The sequence below is a fragment of the Podarcis erhardii genome (assembly GCF_964252035.2).
Source record: "Podarcis erhardii genome assembly, chromosome: 16".
NCBI lineage: Eukaryota > Metazoa > Chordata > Lepidosauria > Squamata > Lacertidae > Podarcis > Podarcis erhardii.
Window position 1 is genome coordinate 31,242,907 of NC_138514.1, and position 17,061 is coordinate 31,259,967.

General features: G+C 47.4%; 1 protein-coding gene across 1 annotated transcript in view; it reads right to left on the minus strand.

The window, feature by feature from the left end:
• KSR1 (kinase suppressor of ras 1) overlaps positions 1–17,061 on the minus strand; it is a 107,216-nt gene that overhangs the window by 14,294 nt on the left and 75,861 nt on the right. Inside the window, 9 exon segments of the mRNA XM_081843679.1 lie at positions 662–703; positions 1,164–1,332; positions 1,870–1,976; positions 2,133–2,194; positions 3,298–3,381; positions 4,097–4,157; positions 10,209–10,211; positions 10,214–10,666; positions 11,854–12,001. Coding sequence (XP_081699805.1) covers positions 662–703; positions 1,164–1,332; positions 1,870–1,976; positions 2,133–2,194; positions 3,298–3,381; positions 4,097–4,157; positions 10,209–10,211; positions 10,214–10,666; positions 11,854–12,001 — 1,129 coding nt within the window.

Below are 17,061 nucleotides of genomic sequence, written 5' to 3' on the forward strand. Positions count from 1 at the left end.
CTCCTCCAATTTTGCAAGAAGAGGTCTTTCTCATCACATCCTTAATGTCCCTTTTAATCTGGAAATATCTGGGATCAGACCTGGGACTTCCAGATCCACAAAATCTGTGTCCCACCACAATACCGTCATCTCTCTCTGCTGTGCCTGTCCACTATTACATCTGCTTTGGTGTTTTATACAAAACTCACCACACTGCCAGCACCAAACAAGATACTGTAGTGCTGCTTTCGCTGGCTCTTTGTGGACTACAGCGCCCATCATCCCTGATCACAGGCCTCAGCTGCTGGGGCTGATGGGAATTAGAGTCCAACAATATCCAGAGAGCCCCATGTTTGCCACCACATCAGTAAACCAAAGTTTTTATTTTACATCGCCTTGAAACAATTCCATTGAAGGAAATCAATAATAATAATAATAATAATAATAATAATAGTTGTTAGTTTGCACCCGTCAGCACTTTCTGTGCTGTTTAAACAACATTGGCATTGCAGGGGAAAGGAAGTGTTCCAGTTTGTTCATGCAAGCAGGGCAGAACGTCGACGCATCACGCAGAAGGAAGTTAAGTCACTTCGCCCTAAGCCCACCCTCCCTTCTGAGAGTGAGGGGGAAACAGGAGCGTTAGAAGAAATGGCACCAGCCAGTTAGAAGCAGAAGAACTCACCTGGGAAGATAAACTGTTGTCTATGCTGAATGTAGTAGGCAGCTTTTTAAAAAAGGAAGAAGGAAAAGGAGGAGAGGACAGCAAAACAAAATGTAAAAAAAAATCACAAGAGATTAGCATGTGAGAAAACCATGTCAGCAACTGCCCCCATAAATTCAGTGAATTAATTCAAGTTCATCATTAGTAAATTGTAAAACAAAACAGGCAAGGCGGGTGCATTTGAGTGCATGCATTTTGGAAAGATTGCAGCTGGGTTGGAGAAAGCACCACCTCCTTTTACATTCAGAAGAACAATGCAAAACTTGATTTAACTGCCATTTATAGCAAACCACACATCTCCAAATCAAGGTGCATGGCCCCAGAGGCGGATAAACCTACTGGTGTGGTCCCCTTCCCTGGCATTAAAAGAATAAGTGAAACAACTTAACCTAATGGTAGGGTTAAGCTCCAAGCATCCCCTGCTCTACCACCCTGCTCCCAGAGAACAAAACCACAAATTTACCTGGAAAGTTGAACCGGCTGTCCCGCTGGCCCATGGGAGATGGGTTTGGGGGTGGTGTTGCACTGGGGGGGTTGGAAGACGGGAAGGGGGCTGGGGAAGACGGCGTGGAGGAGGTTGTGGAAGATGGGTTGCTGCTGGAGTCGAGGTGGTTAATTGCTGGCGGGTGGTCCTGGAAACGGCCAAGAGAAGGCAGAAATCGTGAGTCTTAAGCCTTGGTAGCTCTGATTCAGCCAGAATGTTTTCCATCACTTCTAAAAGGTTATAAAGCTCGCAGAAACAGGGGAAGAACCAGGAGGAGCACGTCACATGCACATTAATTATCAAATACTTGTTCAATATAAAACACAATATTTATCATAGTGCAAAGCATTTACCAGAAGACAAAATAAGAAGATTTACAAGCTAAATTTAATTCAGACCTGCACCCAAGGAAGCAGATGTTTTAAGCAAAGAAATTATAACTGGCTTCCAGTTATGAAAAGTTTCTTTCTACTGTATGCCAGATTTCTAATAAGCAATTAATTTAAACAAACCAAATAACTCTGAAGTGAAATCTGCTGAGTTCAATGAAATTTAGCCCTAGGTAAATGTGTCTATGATTGCAGCCTTGTTCTGTTTTTTTTTTATTGTTTGGCCAGTCATGGGGGTGCAATCTTCTTCTGGGGGTCCTCTGCTGGGCTTTGCACCCTTTTTGTAAGCCCAGTACCTTTTTAGTTAGAGCTTTTGGAAGAGTCCCAAACTGCGGCTCTGATGGTCGGTCCACTGGGTTATTGATGTCAGAAGGGACAGACTCTGCTCGCTTTAATCGGGGTACTATTGAAGATGGATGGAAGAGAAAAGGGGGGGGGGAGGAAACAATTTATCTCTATTTCTTGTTATTGCAACAACACCAAGGTGACAAATTAGCTTGAGTAGGGCAAAAATGTTGGAGGGGGGAGGGGTACCCAATTAAAAAAACCTCACACTTACTGGGTAAGAAAGATATTCTACAAGGTGGGGCTTCTTTCGTGCATTTGTTATGACACTTTAATCTGCAAACAAGAAAAGGTGAATTAGAGATTATATAACATTATATACAGGGATCCCCTGTTTTAGACGTGACTGATATGTGTGTCATTGTGTACATGTGCACAGTGCAGAACATGGAAACATCCTAAAATATGTCAATAAAATGGGAAGCGGGTGGCGCTGTGGGTTAAACCACAGAGCCTAGGGCTGGCAGATCAGAAGGTTGGCGGTTCAAATCCCGTTGCTCGGTCCCTGCTCCTGCCAACCTAGCAGTTCGAAAGCACGTCAAAGTGCAAGTAGATAAATAGGTACCGCTCTAGCGGGAAGGTAAACGGCGTTTCCATGCGCTGCTCTGGTTCACCAGAAGCGGCTTAGTCATGCTGGCCACATGACCTGGAAGCTGTACGCCGGCTCCCTCAGCCAATAAAGTGAGATGAGAGCTGTAACCCCAGAGTCGTCCGCGACTGGACTTAATGGTCAGGGGTCCCTTTACCTAAAAGGGCAGAATGAAGACAGAGCACTGCAGAGTAGGGGGGGCAGAATGGGGTGTTTCAATGGCACGCGATTTCACGCAAGCGCGCAATGACCTGCAACGTAACCACTGTGCAAATCAGGGGATGCTTGTAAGGAAGGAAGGGACCAACGAGGGTCATCTAGTCCAACCATAACGTCCCAGTTCATGTCCTCACTTGACCATGAAGCTCGCAGGGTGACTTTGCGCCTGTCACTCTCTCTCTCTCAGCCTAGCCTACCACCCAGGATTGTTGTGCGGGTAAAATTAGCAAGGGTGATAAAACGATTAGTGGGTAGAGCCAAGTATGTCACCCTGGGCTCTGGAATTAAAGTCACAGAAAGGAAGCCTCCAGTTGAATTCCTTTGAACTGAAATGCCAAATTTCATTTACATAATTGCATTTATCGCCCACCATTCCTCCAAGGAGCTCAAGCGGGGGAGGGGGGCTGAATGGGGTTCCCTCTCTCTCAATTTTATCCTCACAACAACCCTGTGAGGAAGGTTAGCCTAAGAGACACTGACCAGCCCACTAACCTCTTGGGTTATGATGGCTGAATTGCCTCGCAGGTATGCTGGGCCAGGTGAAGGGGGAAGGTCCTCATCACACACTTACCTGCAGTGTTTGCACTTCACGCCAAACATCATGCTTTTCTGACACACCTGGCAGACCTGAGAAAGCCATGACTTTGCGGAGAATCTGAACGAGAAGAAGCAAGCCAAGACAAAGAAGAAACATTCGTATTTTGCACAATTTGTAAACGGTGTCTGTTTGATATTGTGTGATTTGCTATGCCTAATAAAGGATCTTGATTGACAAAGAAGACACAAAGGAGAGGAAGGTTTTTAAAAAATGTATTATCAGGGGAAAAATTCGAAATCTGAAAAAAGAAGAAGGGAGCCATATTTGTGAATTTCACATGGTTATATTCTACCAGGGAACGGTTCATTCCCATCTGCCCTCTACCCCACCAGTATCACGCCCCAGAAAACATTTTAGAGCCGTGTTTTCAAGCAGAGGTCATAGCACGAGGACAGAGAAGGTCCTGTGCAAAGCAGAAGGTTCCAGAAGACTGCTGTTGAGTCACCAAGTAGCATTACTGGATTGAAGCACTAGCTGGTCGCCACTGGTGACAGGGAGTTCCATGCAGGCGAGTGAGCAGGGCTGGGAAAGGAGAGGCAGAAGGGTGCATTCCTAAGATGGTGCCCATACATGGGGGTTTCCAAGGCTGCAGTCTTAAGGCCCCCACCCACCCAACTCTTCTTTCGCAGACAGTGGAATGAGATTTGCATGGGGGAAAGTCATACTGATGCAGCAACAAGAGTATGTCCACCCCCCAATGGGCGTGAGCTAAGTCTTCAGAGAATCCAACCCGAGTAGCTTGTCACCCACTGAAAGCATGTGGAGCATTTACCTGTGTGTTACAGACAGACCAATATCTCTTCGTACAGTCTGAGGCGATCCCTGGGGGAGATCTGAGAAGCCAAAATTAAAGGCAGCGTGTTAGGTTTCACCAGAAAGGAAGGTGGACACTGTGAAACAACACATGGCCCCATCCATGCCACAAGTCGGGACGTTCTCCTTCCTATCGACTCCAGATGGCAGCAAATCCCAGCTCCACACAGCGATACTTCCCGGTTTGTCAATTTATCGGGAAGCCAGAGCCAGGAGCTCTCATTTCCCGCAAATCATTTGGAAGGGGACGTTACAAAGGGGCTGAAGAATGGCACAAGCCACTAATGCAGGGGTGGGGAACTCGTGGCTCTGGGGAAGTTCCCGGACTCCAACTCCCATCAGCCAATGCTCAGGGGTGATGGGAACTGTAGTCCAACCAGTGGTATCTGGTGCCCACTGAAAATGAAAAGGTGGAAGGCAGTGCTAGAGATGAACGAATTTGTCAGTTTCAGTTTTTTGTTTCTCATTTGTCCAATCTTATATTCGGTTCTCCCTGTTTTTGCAGCCATTTACATTATTATTATTATTATTATTATTATTATTATTATTATTATTACACTCCACCATTTCCCTAACAGGGATGCAAGATGGCTTATAGATTAAAACAAAAACAGCTGAAAACATAGTATTGCAGTATTGAGTCCGTGGCTCATGTGCCTTTGGCTTGCACTCTTGAGGAGTGAGGTTATTACCCCTCTATTATTGTCCTTGCCAGGTTGCTCGACCATTGCTACCATGTCCTTTCTTTTAACAGATAAAGATGACCAGGTGACAGCAAAGACTGCAAGGTTTTTAAGTTTTTACCTCTATCTTCAGTACATTTTATTTTATTTTATTGCTATGGCTAGTGGCTGATGCAAATAAAGATTCTATCTCTCTATCTCTCTATCTAGGAAAAAACAATAATTTAAAAACATGTAAACATTGCTAGAATTAAAACTATATATACATATTATATAGAGTTTTATATACAGTCGTACACACACACACACACACACACACACACAAATCTATTAAATACACACAGATAATTACAATAAAAAGAGCACAGCACCAGCGCTTTCATTAAAACAAAGCATCCTAAGGCACAAAATACATCAGGAGGCTTAGTTTGGTCAGAATCGAGCATACACTTCCAGAGTTAACACTAAATACAGTGGTACCTTGGTTTACAACCATAATCTGTTCTGGAGTCTGTTTGTAAACCAAAACAGGTTGTAACCCAAGGTGCGCTTTCGCCAATGGGGCCTCCCCCTCCATAATCCCCCCAAATGGGTTGTAATCCAAAAAAAGTTTGCAAACCGGGACATGCACTTCCAGGTTTGACGGGTTTGCAATCCAAAACGTATGCACACCAGACTGTTTGTAAACCAAGGTACCACTGTACATTACTTCTGGTAAATAAGCCATCACAGCTGCTAGAGGGCCGTGAAAAATTGTGTCCTGGGCTTTTAAGACTCGTCTACCCATGTACTATCTGAAACCCAAGGGGCGTATTAGTGGCCAGATGTGATTTTTTTCCAGCTCTCCTACCCCCACTAATTAAGTTTCCCCAAATTCCGAAAGAATACAATTCATAAACTCAGAAACCATAAGCCACAGCTCTGTTTGAAACAATTGATTATTCGTATTTTTAAAATGACTAATATGCCTGCAGTCGTGGCCCCAGGTGTTGAAACAGCACAGAGAAACTTGGTTTCAGTGCAAAGCGACATAAATTCACCACATAAACCCCACTGTCCTTCACACATAGAAGCATTTGGACGTTCAGCCTAGACTCCTTTTAAAACAAGATTGGGGAACTGCAACATCAGAGGCGAGACCCAGTGTGGGTCTCTGAGCTGGCCCATTCTTCTTGGTCTAACACACACAGAGCTTGTATTTCTTATCACAAGAATAACTGAGATAAGAAAGGAAACATATTTCCACACGAAGGCACCCAAAGAAACCGTGAGAATACGAAAGGAACAAACTCTCCCTCTGTGTCTCCTCTTTTCAGCAGAATTTCATTTTTTTGGTGGGGAGGAGAGACATACCCTAGAAGGTAGGCAGGCAGAAGGTGTTTGTGACAGATATGGGGGACAGAGGCCCCCTTAATTATTCCGTTTAACTGCATAGACACTAGAGGCAGAAATTTTCGTCCCATGGCTGAAACTAACATAACAAATTAGACAATCAATTTCAGTGCATTTCAGCACAAGGGTAATGTAAAAAATATGCAGCAAATAGAATAATGTTTTATGATGTAACATTTGCAAACTAAAAAAAGCTCCACAAGAAGAGTGGGTGCTACGCATATTTGCTTGTGTGATTTCCATTCCTGGCCTTCGATGAACACGCAAATTGCTGCAATTTCTGCTCCCGTCTCCATCTCCAATGGGATTTTCTGACATCACAAGGTAAGGACCAGGTAACACCCTCATTCTCCTCCACTGCCGTCTTTTCTACCCTTTCACTGTTACCTAAAATTCTCTAGAGCCTGACACCATGTAGAAAAATAAATGTGCCCTTTTATTTTGAGCACCTAATTCGCTGTCCATCCCCCGCAACCTTCAGCACAGAATGCAGGATTTTAGATGGGGGCAGTCAGAGGATCTCCAGAGCACAGTTAGGGTGTTTCTATCCAAATAAGCTCTACTCTAGGTGGATAGATACAGTATTTGTATCTGCTATTGGCCTTTGGATGTTCTACTCAAGAGCAGACCCAATGAAATGAAGGAACTCTTAGTAGCACTTAGTTTGCTAAAAATCTAAAACAAAGCAAAAGGTAAGATCAGGAGTGGGGAATTTTGGCCCCTGAGACGTTATTGAACTCCTGTCTTCCCTGGCCACTGGCCATAGTGCCTGCGGCTGTTGGGAGTTGTAGTTCTGCAACATCTGCTGGACTAAAAGGCCACCCCCCACCTGCTAGGGTTCATCGCACAACACGTCAGTAGAGGCAAAGGAAGTAAAGGCAGCAGAACAAAAGAATCGTAAAAATTATCTGCCACTGGAATTTCCTCACATGCTCGGAATGAGTCATGGTTCACACTTCGCACTCAGCCCAGCCACACCACTAAACCAAGCTTTCATGCATGACGCAGTTTCTTTTTAAAACAACTATTTTAAAACAACCCATCCCTATAAAGAGCCAATCCAGACTAGACACAATGGGAGCAGGCCTGAATGTTGAAAACAAGGACGGGGACGGACGGACGACCTGTGGTGTTCCAGGGCCACATTCACACCACAGATTTAAAGCACCATGATGCCACTTTAACAGACACGTCTCCCCCCCCCCCCAAAAAAAGAGACTCAGGAACTGCAATTTGCTCAGGGTGCTGAGAAGATGTTAGACAATCTCACATTCCCCTCACAGAATGGTTCAACAACCAACCCCTCTTCCCAGAGGATTCTGGAAATTGCAGCAGAGTGAGTGTTTGGGCCTACTGTTCTGAAGAATGCGCAAGATGCAGGCAAGCAGAAGGTTGTGCGAAAGGCTACCCTCCAAACCTATGGAAGTCATGTTTTTTTCACCCCCCATTCCACCGATGGCGAGAAGGTTGCCAAAAGAATGCCTCTCTTACCGAATCTAAAAGAGAGAGAGAGAGAAAGAAAAAAACAGGGGGTTAGACTTGAGCCATAGGCATATATTAAAGATACAGTAGTACCTCGGGTTAAGTACTTAATTCGTTCCGGAGGTCCGTTCTTAACCTGAAACTGTTCTTAACCTGAAGCACCAGTTTAGCTAATGGGGCCTCCCACTGCCGCCGCGCCGCCGGAGCACGATTTCTGTTCTCATCCTGAAGCAAAGTTCTTAACCCGAGGTACTATTTCTGGGTTAGCAGAGTCTGTAACCTGAAGCGTATGTAACCCGAGGTACCACTGTATATACAAAGCTGCCATATACCTTATATGAGACACAGTATATGATAAGGGACATGGGTGGCGCTGTGGGTTAAACCACAGAGCCTAGGCCTTGCTGATCAGAAGGTCGGCAGTTTGAATCCCCATGACGGGGTGAGCTCCCGTTTCTCGGTCCCTGCTCCTGCCCACCTAGCAGTTCGAAAGCACATCAAAGTGCAAGTAGTTAAATAGGTACTGCTCCGGCGGGAAGGTAAACGGCGTTTCCGTGTGCTGCTCTGGTTCTCCAGAAGCAGTTTAGTCATGCTGACCCGGAAGCTGTACGCTGGCTCCCTCGTCAATAAAGCGAGATGAGCGCCGCAACCTCAGAGTCGGCCACGACCGGACCTAATGGTCAGGGGTCCCTTTACCTTTACCTTAGTAATTAAGAGTATTGAACCAAGACCTGAAAGACCAGGGTTCAAATCCCTCCTCAGCCATCAGGTTCACTAGGGTGACCCAGGGCCAGTCACTGCTTCTTGGCCTAGGCTACCTCACAAGGTTGTTGTGAGGATTAAATGAGGAGGGAGAGAACCATGTACACCACCTTGAGCTCCTTGGATAAAAAAAAGGTGAAGTAGATTCCTTCATTGCAGGGGGTTGGGCTAGATGACCCTTGGGGTCCCTTCCAACTCTAGAACTCTATGATACTATGAAATGCAATAAAACAAAATTAGCAAGACCATTGGTCTGGTATTTCTACATTAGTGTTCTTCAGTGTTGGGTCCCTATACATCCTTGGGATTGCCACCCACATCATCCATTGCCAGCTTAGCCAAATGTCCAAACAACACCCAGCACTGAAGAACACGGCTTATCAGCAGAGTCTCTCCAAGTTTTCGGACAGCCCGTCTTGCAGATGCGGGAGATGAAACCTGGGACCTTCTGCAAGCAAAGCAAATGCTACTCTATTTTGCTAGGGCTCCTCCCAAATCCTCAGAACCAAAGCAATGCACCTTTGGGCTTCATTTGCAGTATTTTTGGCATTAGTTCCAAGAAGCCAATATGACTTGTTGACTCGCAGCAGTTCTCAACCTGTGGGACCCCAGATGTTGTTGGACTACAACTCCCATCATCCCTGGGCTCTGGCCTTGCTAGCTGGTTGTGATGGGAGTTATAGTTCAACAACATCTGGGGACCCACAGGTTGAGAAAGGCTGGCTTAGAGGTTCTTGGGGTTTTTTTGTTTTTGTTTTTTTGTTTTTTTTTACAATTAAGTAGTATATAAATGTTATTAAATGAACAAAAAAATAAAATAGAAAAATTCAATCTGTTGAGAGGAGGGGGTGTTAATAGGTGTGTGTTTTGGGTTTCAGTTCAAATCTCTTTTTAGAGAGGTGGCCTTAGGTCATACAACTGCAGGCCAGTGCTCAACTCAGCCTCTATTTCCTTGATTTGTAAAATGGGGATGGCAACAGCAGGTTTTCTAGTGCCGTTGCAATACTTGCAGTAAGAGGAACCAGTTTAGAACCAGTTTACCTGAAAGATATCATCACTCCATATATATGTGTATATCCATTTGGCCAATTTTATCTGTGAAACAGACACTTTTACAAACACCACACAACGCCTGTCTTGCACTTGCAAGGAATCGATCCTTCAATGCAACCGTACCTACACTTCGGAACTCCCTGTCCACTGATATTAAGCAGGTGCCTTTGCTGTACAGGTGGCAACCATTTTGTGCGCATCCAATTGACACATGACCACTGACACACAAGTCCTTTTGGACCCGGGAGAGGGAGTAATGGGGCGGCGCAGGCTTATGCACACTCCGCCGATGCGCGCGGGGGCGGGGCACAGGAACAGAACCCCCACACGAAATGGTCACCACCTGTACAGTTTTCAGCATGTGCTGAATATTATATTTAAGCAAACATACCCAGACACGGTAAATCTGGCATGTTTCCATATGTAATTCGATTATTTTTTTAAGCTGCTGGTTTTATGTTGGGGAAATTTCATGCTACCTTCTTTTTGACTGATAATCTTAATGTAAACACCTTTGAGGTTTCAAATTATGAGGAAGCAGTACACAGATCCTGTTAAACAATTATTTTTTTTAAAAAAAAAGGATAGTAATTGTGCTAAAACGAACCAAGGGTTCAACTCGGTGTAAGGCAGAGCCTCGTCAAAATGGCAACCCTTGCGTGATAGTAAGACCACAATGCAGCGGGAGGAGAAGGATACTCACTTCATAGGAGGGACTTCATCGATCCTGTTGCCAAGCTGAGATTCGTGGGATTTGCTCCTCGTGAGGGTGGGGAAGTTGGGGAACAGCTGGAAAACCTTCCGGCTGGGCGGTGGGGGAGTCCTTGGCGGCTTCCCCCTCTTGAGCTGGGGCGTCGTGGGGGGCGTGATGGTGATGCTGTGGGGAGTCCTGAGGTTCCGCCTCCCGCAGTGGGTGGGGAAAGCAAATGACTCCAAGAGGCTGTCGGCGCTGCCGGGGGGGCCTTGGTCCGAGGAGGACAGGAGCGTGGACGTGGAGACGGAGCGGGCCTGCGGGCCATTCCCCTTCAGGGACGTCAAGCTGCCGTGAGTCCACGTGAGCGAGGTGGGGCAGGGGGAAAGTTCGGAGGGGGGCATCAAGCTGGCTTCACGGCGTGTGTCCGGCAGATTCCACACCAGGTCGTCTTTGTACTCTCCACCTGCACATAGGAAGGAGATCGCAATTAGATGGCTTTAAGAAAAGGGATCTTATTTTTAATCTTTGTAGGAAGCCGCCCAGAGTAGCTGGGGAAGCCTAGCCAGATGGGCGGGGTACAAATAATAAATTCATCATCATCATCATCATCATCATCATCATCATCATGGCAGGTGCCCACTAGCTGCAAGTCATGGTGGCTGATTCCTATGTCCAGAATCAGGAGCTGATCAACAGCTACTGGGGAACAGCAGCAAGGGAGGCTTATTGCTCTCGCATCCTGCTATGAAGGCAGAATAACTCACAAGGCATCAGTGAAGTTAACTCTTGGTTCAAGGAAATAAAACAGCTCAGGCCTAGTGAGCACAGCAACTCTTCCCCAAAGCTCTTGCCCCAATGACGCGGTTGTGTAGACTGAAGGTCCCCACCTTCCCACCGCTCTCTAAGGCTCCTCCTCAGCCAGGTCCTTCCCAAGCAATCTGAGGCTCCTTCGCCTTTTCTGTCTCTGCTCCGCGCTCTTCATACCTCTGCAGGTTCTGGGAGACTGGGGGAGGGAGGGGGCTGGTTGCAGCAGGAGGGGTGAGCCCCTGGCTTCTTCAGCAGTCTGCTTCATCTCTGCCTCTCCCCCCCTTTCCAGCCTCTGCTTCTCCCTCTGCCTCTGGACTGCTCTCTACCCCAGCCTCTTCCTGCTCACTAAGTCCTGTTACCTCTCCAGCTTCTGATACATCCTCCTCCCATGCCACACATTCAAAGCACACCTGGTGTAGAATTAAACCACACGGCTTCCCCCAAACAAGTCCTCAAAGCAGCAGTTTGTTCAGAGTGCTGGGAATTATAGCTCTGTGAGGGATGAAGACTACCGTTCCTGGGCTTCTTGTGGGGGGGGGGGACTTGCACGCTTTCAAAGTGCGTTGAATGTGCTTTAAATGTATGGCATGCATCTGTGCCTGGCTGCCCACTGGGATACAGGACTAGATAGACCTCTGGTCTGATCTAGCAAGGCTCTTATGATAGATCGCAATAGGCAGACCACAAAGTAACTGTCATTGCCTCTGCTGCCACCTGCTGTTGGGCTCCTTGTCTTCCACCCTACCAGTTTCTAGCAGCAACACTGCCTATTGCTTACTGAAATAGAGATCTACCACTGGAGGACCCGCTAGCTTCCAGGAGCAGCACAGGAAGCCTTCTTACCTGTGCGGGTCACTTTCCGCAAGCAGGCAAGAGCCCCGTTGAGCCGGGAGCATTCCTCAGCGCTGGCCCCGCACCTCTTCATGGTGTCTTTCACTTTCGACTCATCCATTTCCAGTAAGGCATCGAGGGTCAACTCCTCCGGTATCCTCTGCAAGAAAGAGCAGTGGTTTGTGTGTGTGAATTTTATAAGCTCTGTCATTTATTTGTTCAGGAAACTTTTGCAGGAAGATGGAGTCCTGTCTCCACCCCTGCCTACCCTCCTCCTATTTGGGGAACGAATTAATCACGCTATGTGGTTGTGACGTGCTCAGGCAGATTGCTGGGTCAAGGAACACGGTCAGGAGCTTGGTCCCTGGTGTGGCTCATTTGGTGACAAGCAACAGCTGCTTTGGCTAGAGCGTTGCCTTGTTTTGAGTGTGTGTGTGTGTGTGTGTTTTAACAAGGTTGAACAAAGGAACAACGAGAAATTTGTTTCTGACTGGACGGTCCAGTCACTCGCTCCCGGCTTTGAAAGAGTGACGAGGCAGATGCGGGAAAAGCTGGCTGTGACTTGTGCCCAACCATCACTGCACTCTCCCTGTAAGCAATGACCGGCCTTTCCTGGAGTGGCATCTGTGCCAAAATATATACAAAGAACTGCCCGCCCAAGCATTGCACTTACGCGTATGCAGGTCCAGAAGATACTGCAAAAGCTCAGCATCATTTGCCACCTGAAGCGGCTGGGGCAACCAACTTGGATGCTTAACCTCAGCCCTTTCAAATGGGGCTGGGGCTGGTGCCGGGAGTAGCCATCACTGGGCAGCTGCTGAGCCCACACCCTTGCAGGAGGGACCACCCTTTCTGACGGTGCTGCCTGCATTCACCTCCAGTCTCTGAGCATGTGCACAGCCACAAAGGTGCTAATATGGACTGGGCTCAGAGGGAGAGGGCAAACAAGTGAGTGCCTTCGAGAGTACAAAAGAGACTCACAGACAGAACCCTGCAGCTGGCATGGTTAGCAAACAACGCTGCAAAGTGGGCGCATGGGATATTTTGGCCACTGAGGACTGCATTTTCTCATGTGCAAGCTGCCAAGAGTCTACATAACGGCAGTAAGTAGGGCTAGAGCCAGAGGCCAGAGTGAACAGGACACCCCCTTTTATTTCTCTGCCACCCCCACCTCTGCTTCCCCCCTCATCTTCCTATCCTATTCTTATGATATTATGCATCCCACAGTGAGTGAAGTCAGTATTAGTATCCCCCATATTGTGGGAGAGGGCCGAGGCTGAGAAAGAGAATGACTTGCCAAAGGGCATCTAGTGAGTCTATAACAGACATGAGATTTAAACGAGGGATGTCCTGATTCATAACGCAAACTCTTGGCCCCTGCACCGGGGGTTAGGAACATCCGTTACTGGACTACAACTCCCATCATCCCTGGCCATTAGCCGTGCTAGCAGGGGCCAATGGGAATTATAGCCCAGCCACCATTTCCCCTTCACTGTCATATGTTTTTCAACAATAAACTTTGTCTTCCAAATTTTCCTCAGGGTGAAAGAGATGGGACCAAGGTCACCTAGCGAGAATCATGGTCTGGAAGAGATTCAAGCTCATCCTCCCTGGTCCTAGTTTGACCCTCTAAGGCAGCAGTTCTCAACCTGTGGGTCCCCAGATGTTGTTGGACTACAACTCCCATCATCCCCGAGCTCTGGCCTTGCTAGCTAGGGGTGATGGGAATTGTAGTTCAACAACATCTGGGGACCCACAGGTTGAGAAAGGCTGCTCTAAGGGATGGGGGAAACCTGTTGCCCTGAACTACAACTCCCTGGCCACCATCCCTGCTAGCTGCAGCTGATGGGAGTTGTAGTACAGTGACATCAGGAAGAATAGAGGTTCCCCACTCTTGCCCTACGCAATGCCAGCTTCTGAAGAGAAAATCTTTGGACCCCCAAGACCAAGAACAGAAGACAAGAGGGAGGAAGAAGATCCTCCACATGCAAGCAAGAGGCATGCTGGGAAGAAAAGAAACAAGAGAGTTTGATAACTTAAAAAACCAGGCTGGAATCCAAGTCACGAAGCGAGAGAGTTGCTGAGTGTTCCGGAAGCTCGTTCCGACACCAGATGATATAAGGACAGAGTTAGCATGTACTTGCACGAGACAACTGCTTCTTTTAGGAATGCTTCCAATCCGTTTCCTCCTTCCTTCCCTCCCTCCTCTTTTCCCGAAACAAACATCTTAACATGAGCGCAAATGAAACTTGGGGTGGCGTCACCGTCAGGCAGTGCAGACTTGAACCAGCTGACTCCAAGGGGCAGGGACCAGTTCCCTAATCCACACAGCAATAGAGCCCATAGGTCAGACATGGAGACTGTGGGAAGGTTCAACGTTGGGACGTCAAACACAACTCAGGCCTCATCTCCACCATACATGTAAAGCAATGCCGTACCACTCCAGCCATCATGGCTGTCCCCCAAGGAATCCTGGGAACTGTAGTTTACCACCACCCCACATATCTATAATCCCCTGACTACAGTTCCCAGGATTCTCTGGGGGAAGCCATGACAGTTAAAGTGGCATATTAGGGCTTTAGATGCATAGTGCGGATGGAGCATAAGAATCCTCCTGGTTCTAGGCTCAGGTGATCCCGGACAGCCAAAACCATGCGTCTACATTATATATGTAGGCCCCAAGGCCTGCTGAGCTGTTGCTGAGGGAAGCCATTTTCCCCACACACAATGCCTCAACACAACACCACCCTGTGATCTTCAGATAAAAGGAGGCATAGGAATTGAATAAATAATAACAACAACATTCAAGGGCATAATGGGGACACCAAAATGGCTATAGGTGCTGACCCTGCCTATACCAACGGGGAGTCCTGACTCTTCCTAGCCCTTGGGTCAAGGCACAACACTTAGCCAGAGGTCTATATTATTCTAGCCAGGCTGAAGCGTAATTTTAGGCCAGGGTTTCCCAAACCTGACTCCCCAGCTGTTTTTGGACTACAGTTCCCATCATCCCTGACCACTGGTTCTGCTAGTTAAAGGTGATGGTGCAAAAACAGCTGGAGATCCAAGTTTGGGAAACCCTGTTTTTGGGCCCTGATCCAATCATACATAGAGTAAACCAGCCGAGGCCTCATCTACACTACACATTTAAGGCAGTATCATTCCACTTTAGACAGCTATGGCTCCCCCCCCCCCGAGAATCCCGGGGAATGCTGTTTGATAAAGGTTCAGAGAGTTGTTAGGAGATCCCTATTTCCCTCAGAGAACTACAATTCCCAGAGGAACTGACTGTGAAACCACTCTGGGAACTGTAGTTCCATGAGGAGAACAGGAGACCACCTAACCACTAAAAGTAGGGGGAGGATATCGCCTGTGTAACAGCATTCAAGGCAGCCAAACAAATTACTGAAAATGGAACGCCTTGCCAAATATTTAAATGCATAATGCTCTTTGGGACCTTTTTGCTTCCCTGGCAGCAACCGCTACTAGTGTAGAGCTAGTGAGGTGTAGTAGTTAAGAGCGGTAGACTCGTAATCTGGTGAACTGGGTTCGCGTCTCCGCTCCTCCACATGCAGCTGCTGGGTGACCTTGGGCTAGTCACACTTCTCTGAAGTCTCTCAGCCCCATTCACCTCACAGAGTGTTTGTTGTGGGGGAGGAAGGGAAAGGAGAATGTTAGCCACTTTGAGACTCCTTCGGGTAGTGATAAAGTGGGATATCAGATCCAAACTCTTCTCTTCTTCTCTGCACCATTTCCCCTTTTTTGCCTCTGCGGTCACTTCCCCTCAGCAGCCCTCATTTGCCCAAACTCCCGTTTCATCCAACTGGCTGCGGTGCTTTGCTTTTTGGACACTAAGGATGTTGTGGTGTAGTCACAATGTTTGGGGGGATGACACTGGAGGTTGCCAAAAACAAACAGACTAAAAATCATTGTGGACAAGCAAAGCCAAGGACAGGTGGGAAGGGAAATGGCACCAAAAAGACCTGTTCTGAAACCATCTATTTTCATCAGAATTTCCCCAAACAGAACACACTATTAAATCTCCACAAAGGTAAAGATGCAACCAAGAACAGTCACATCACAAGTGCCTTTGGGGTCCTTGTATGAGAAATGCCATCAATAGCTCGTACCCCTGACAGCAGGCACAATCTAGCCTGTTTATTATCATTATCAAGCTGGGCAAAGCAGCATCCTCCCTCTTTTATTCTGCCGTCTTCGCACATAATCTGGTGTCTGAATTGGGTTCCGGAACACGCTGTTAATTCTCACCAACGGGCTGGCTCACACCCAGATCCGAAAGAAAAGCTGCTACCATACAAATGGAGCGCATGCGAGCAAGTGCGGCAGGCACACGTGTGCAAGAGAGAACAGTCCTAAGGAACATTTTGTCTAAAAAATATGCAATCTGCAGATTAAGTTTCTTTGCATTTTTACAAATGACACAGCCGGATTCTTTTGCGGAGGCTCCTGGACAAAGGTTTGTCGCCCGGCCTACATATTTTTAAGGAGTGGAGCAATGCACAAAAGGAAGCCCTGAGTTACCCACCGAATCCCTGACTATCGAAACATCGACTTTTGATAAACAAGCTAAGCATGCAGTCCTCATAACGGTGGAAAGCAACTTTTAGAATGAAGGCAGCGTCCATCAAAGATTCCAAGACTAGAGTGCATTTTATCCAGGTTTCCAGGGGCAATATCTTCTTCACTTGCCACACTCCTGCTCTTAAGCGCCGCCACAACTTTCCACATTACAAGTTTCCCATTACATCCAGGTTTAAGGGTGCCTCTGGCAAAGTACAAGCATGTGGTTTTCCTCCGCCAGCACACTGCCCAAAACCCACCTCCAATCTCCCGCTTCCACAGTTGCCCTCAAAGGTGCTGCTTGCAGTGAAACGTGTGATTAATGCAACATGCCATTCGACCCAAACTAGCAAAGAAAGCGGGTTGGGGCTGATGGTGGTGATTTGTTTGTCGGAACTGAATCCTGCTGAGGTTGTCGGAAAACCTGGGGAGATCTGGCTCCGTAATAGGCCTCATTCTGCATGTGGCAGGCTGCTTTAAGACATTCAAAGCCTTGCCGGGGGGAGCAGGCACAAGGTGGAGGGATCCACAGGGCAGGATTAAAGGGCTGAAGGATACACAGAGCTTGGGGCGGCAGCAGGCAGGAATGCCTCCCCATCCGGCACACGTTCGAACTAAAGTGAGCTATTATTAGCGGGC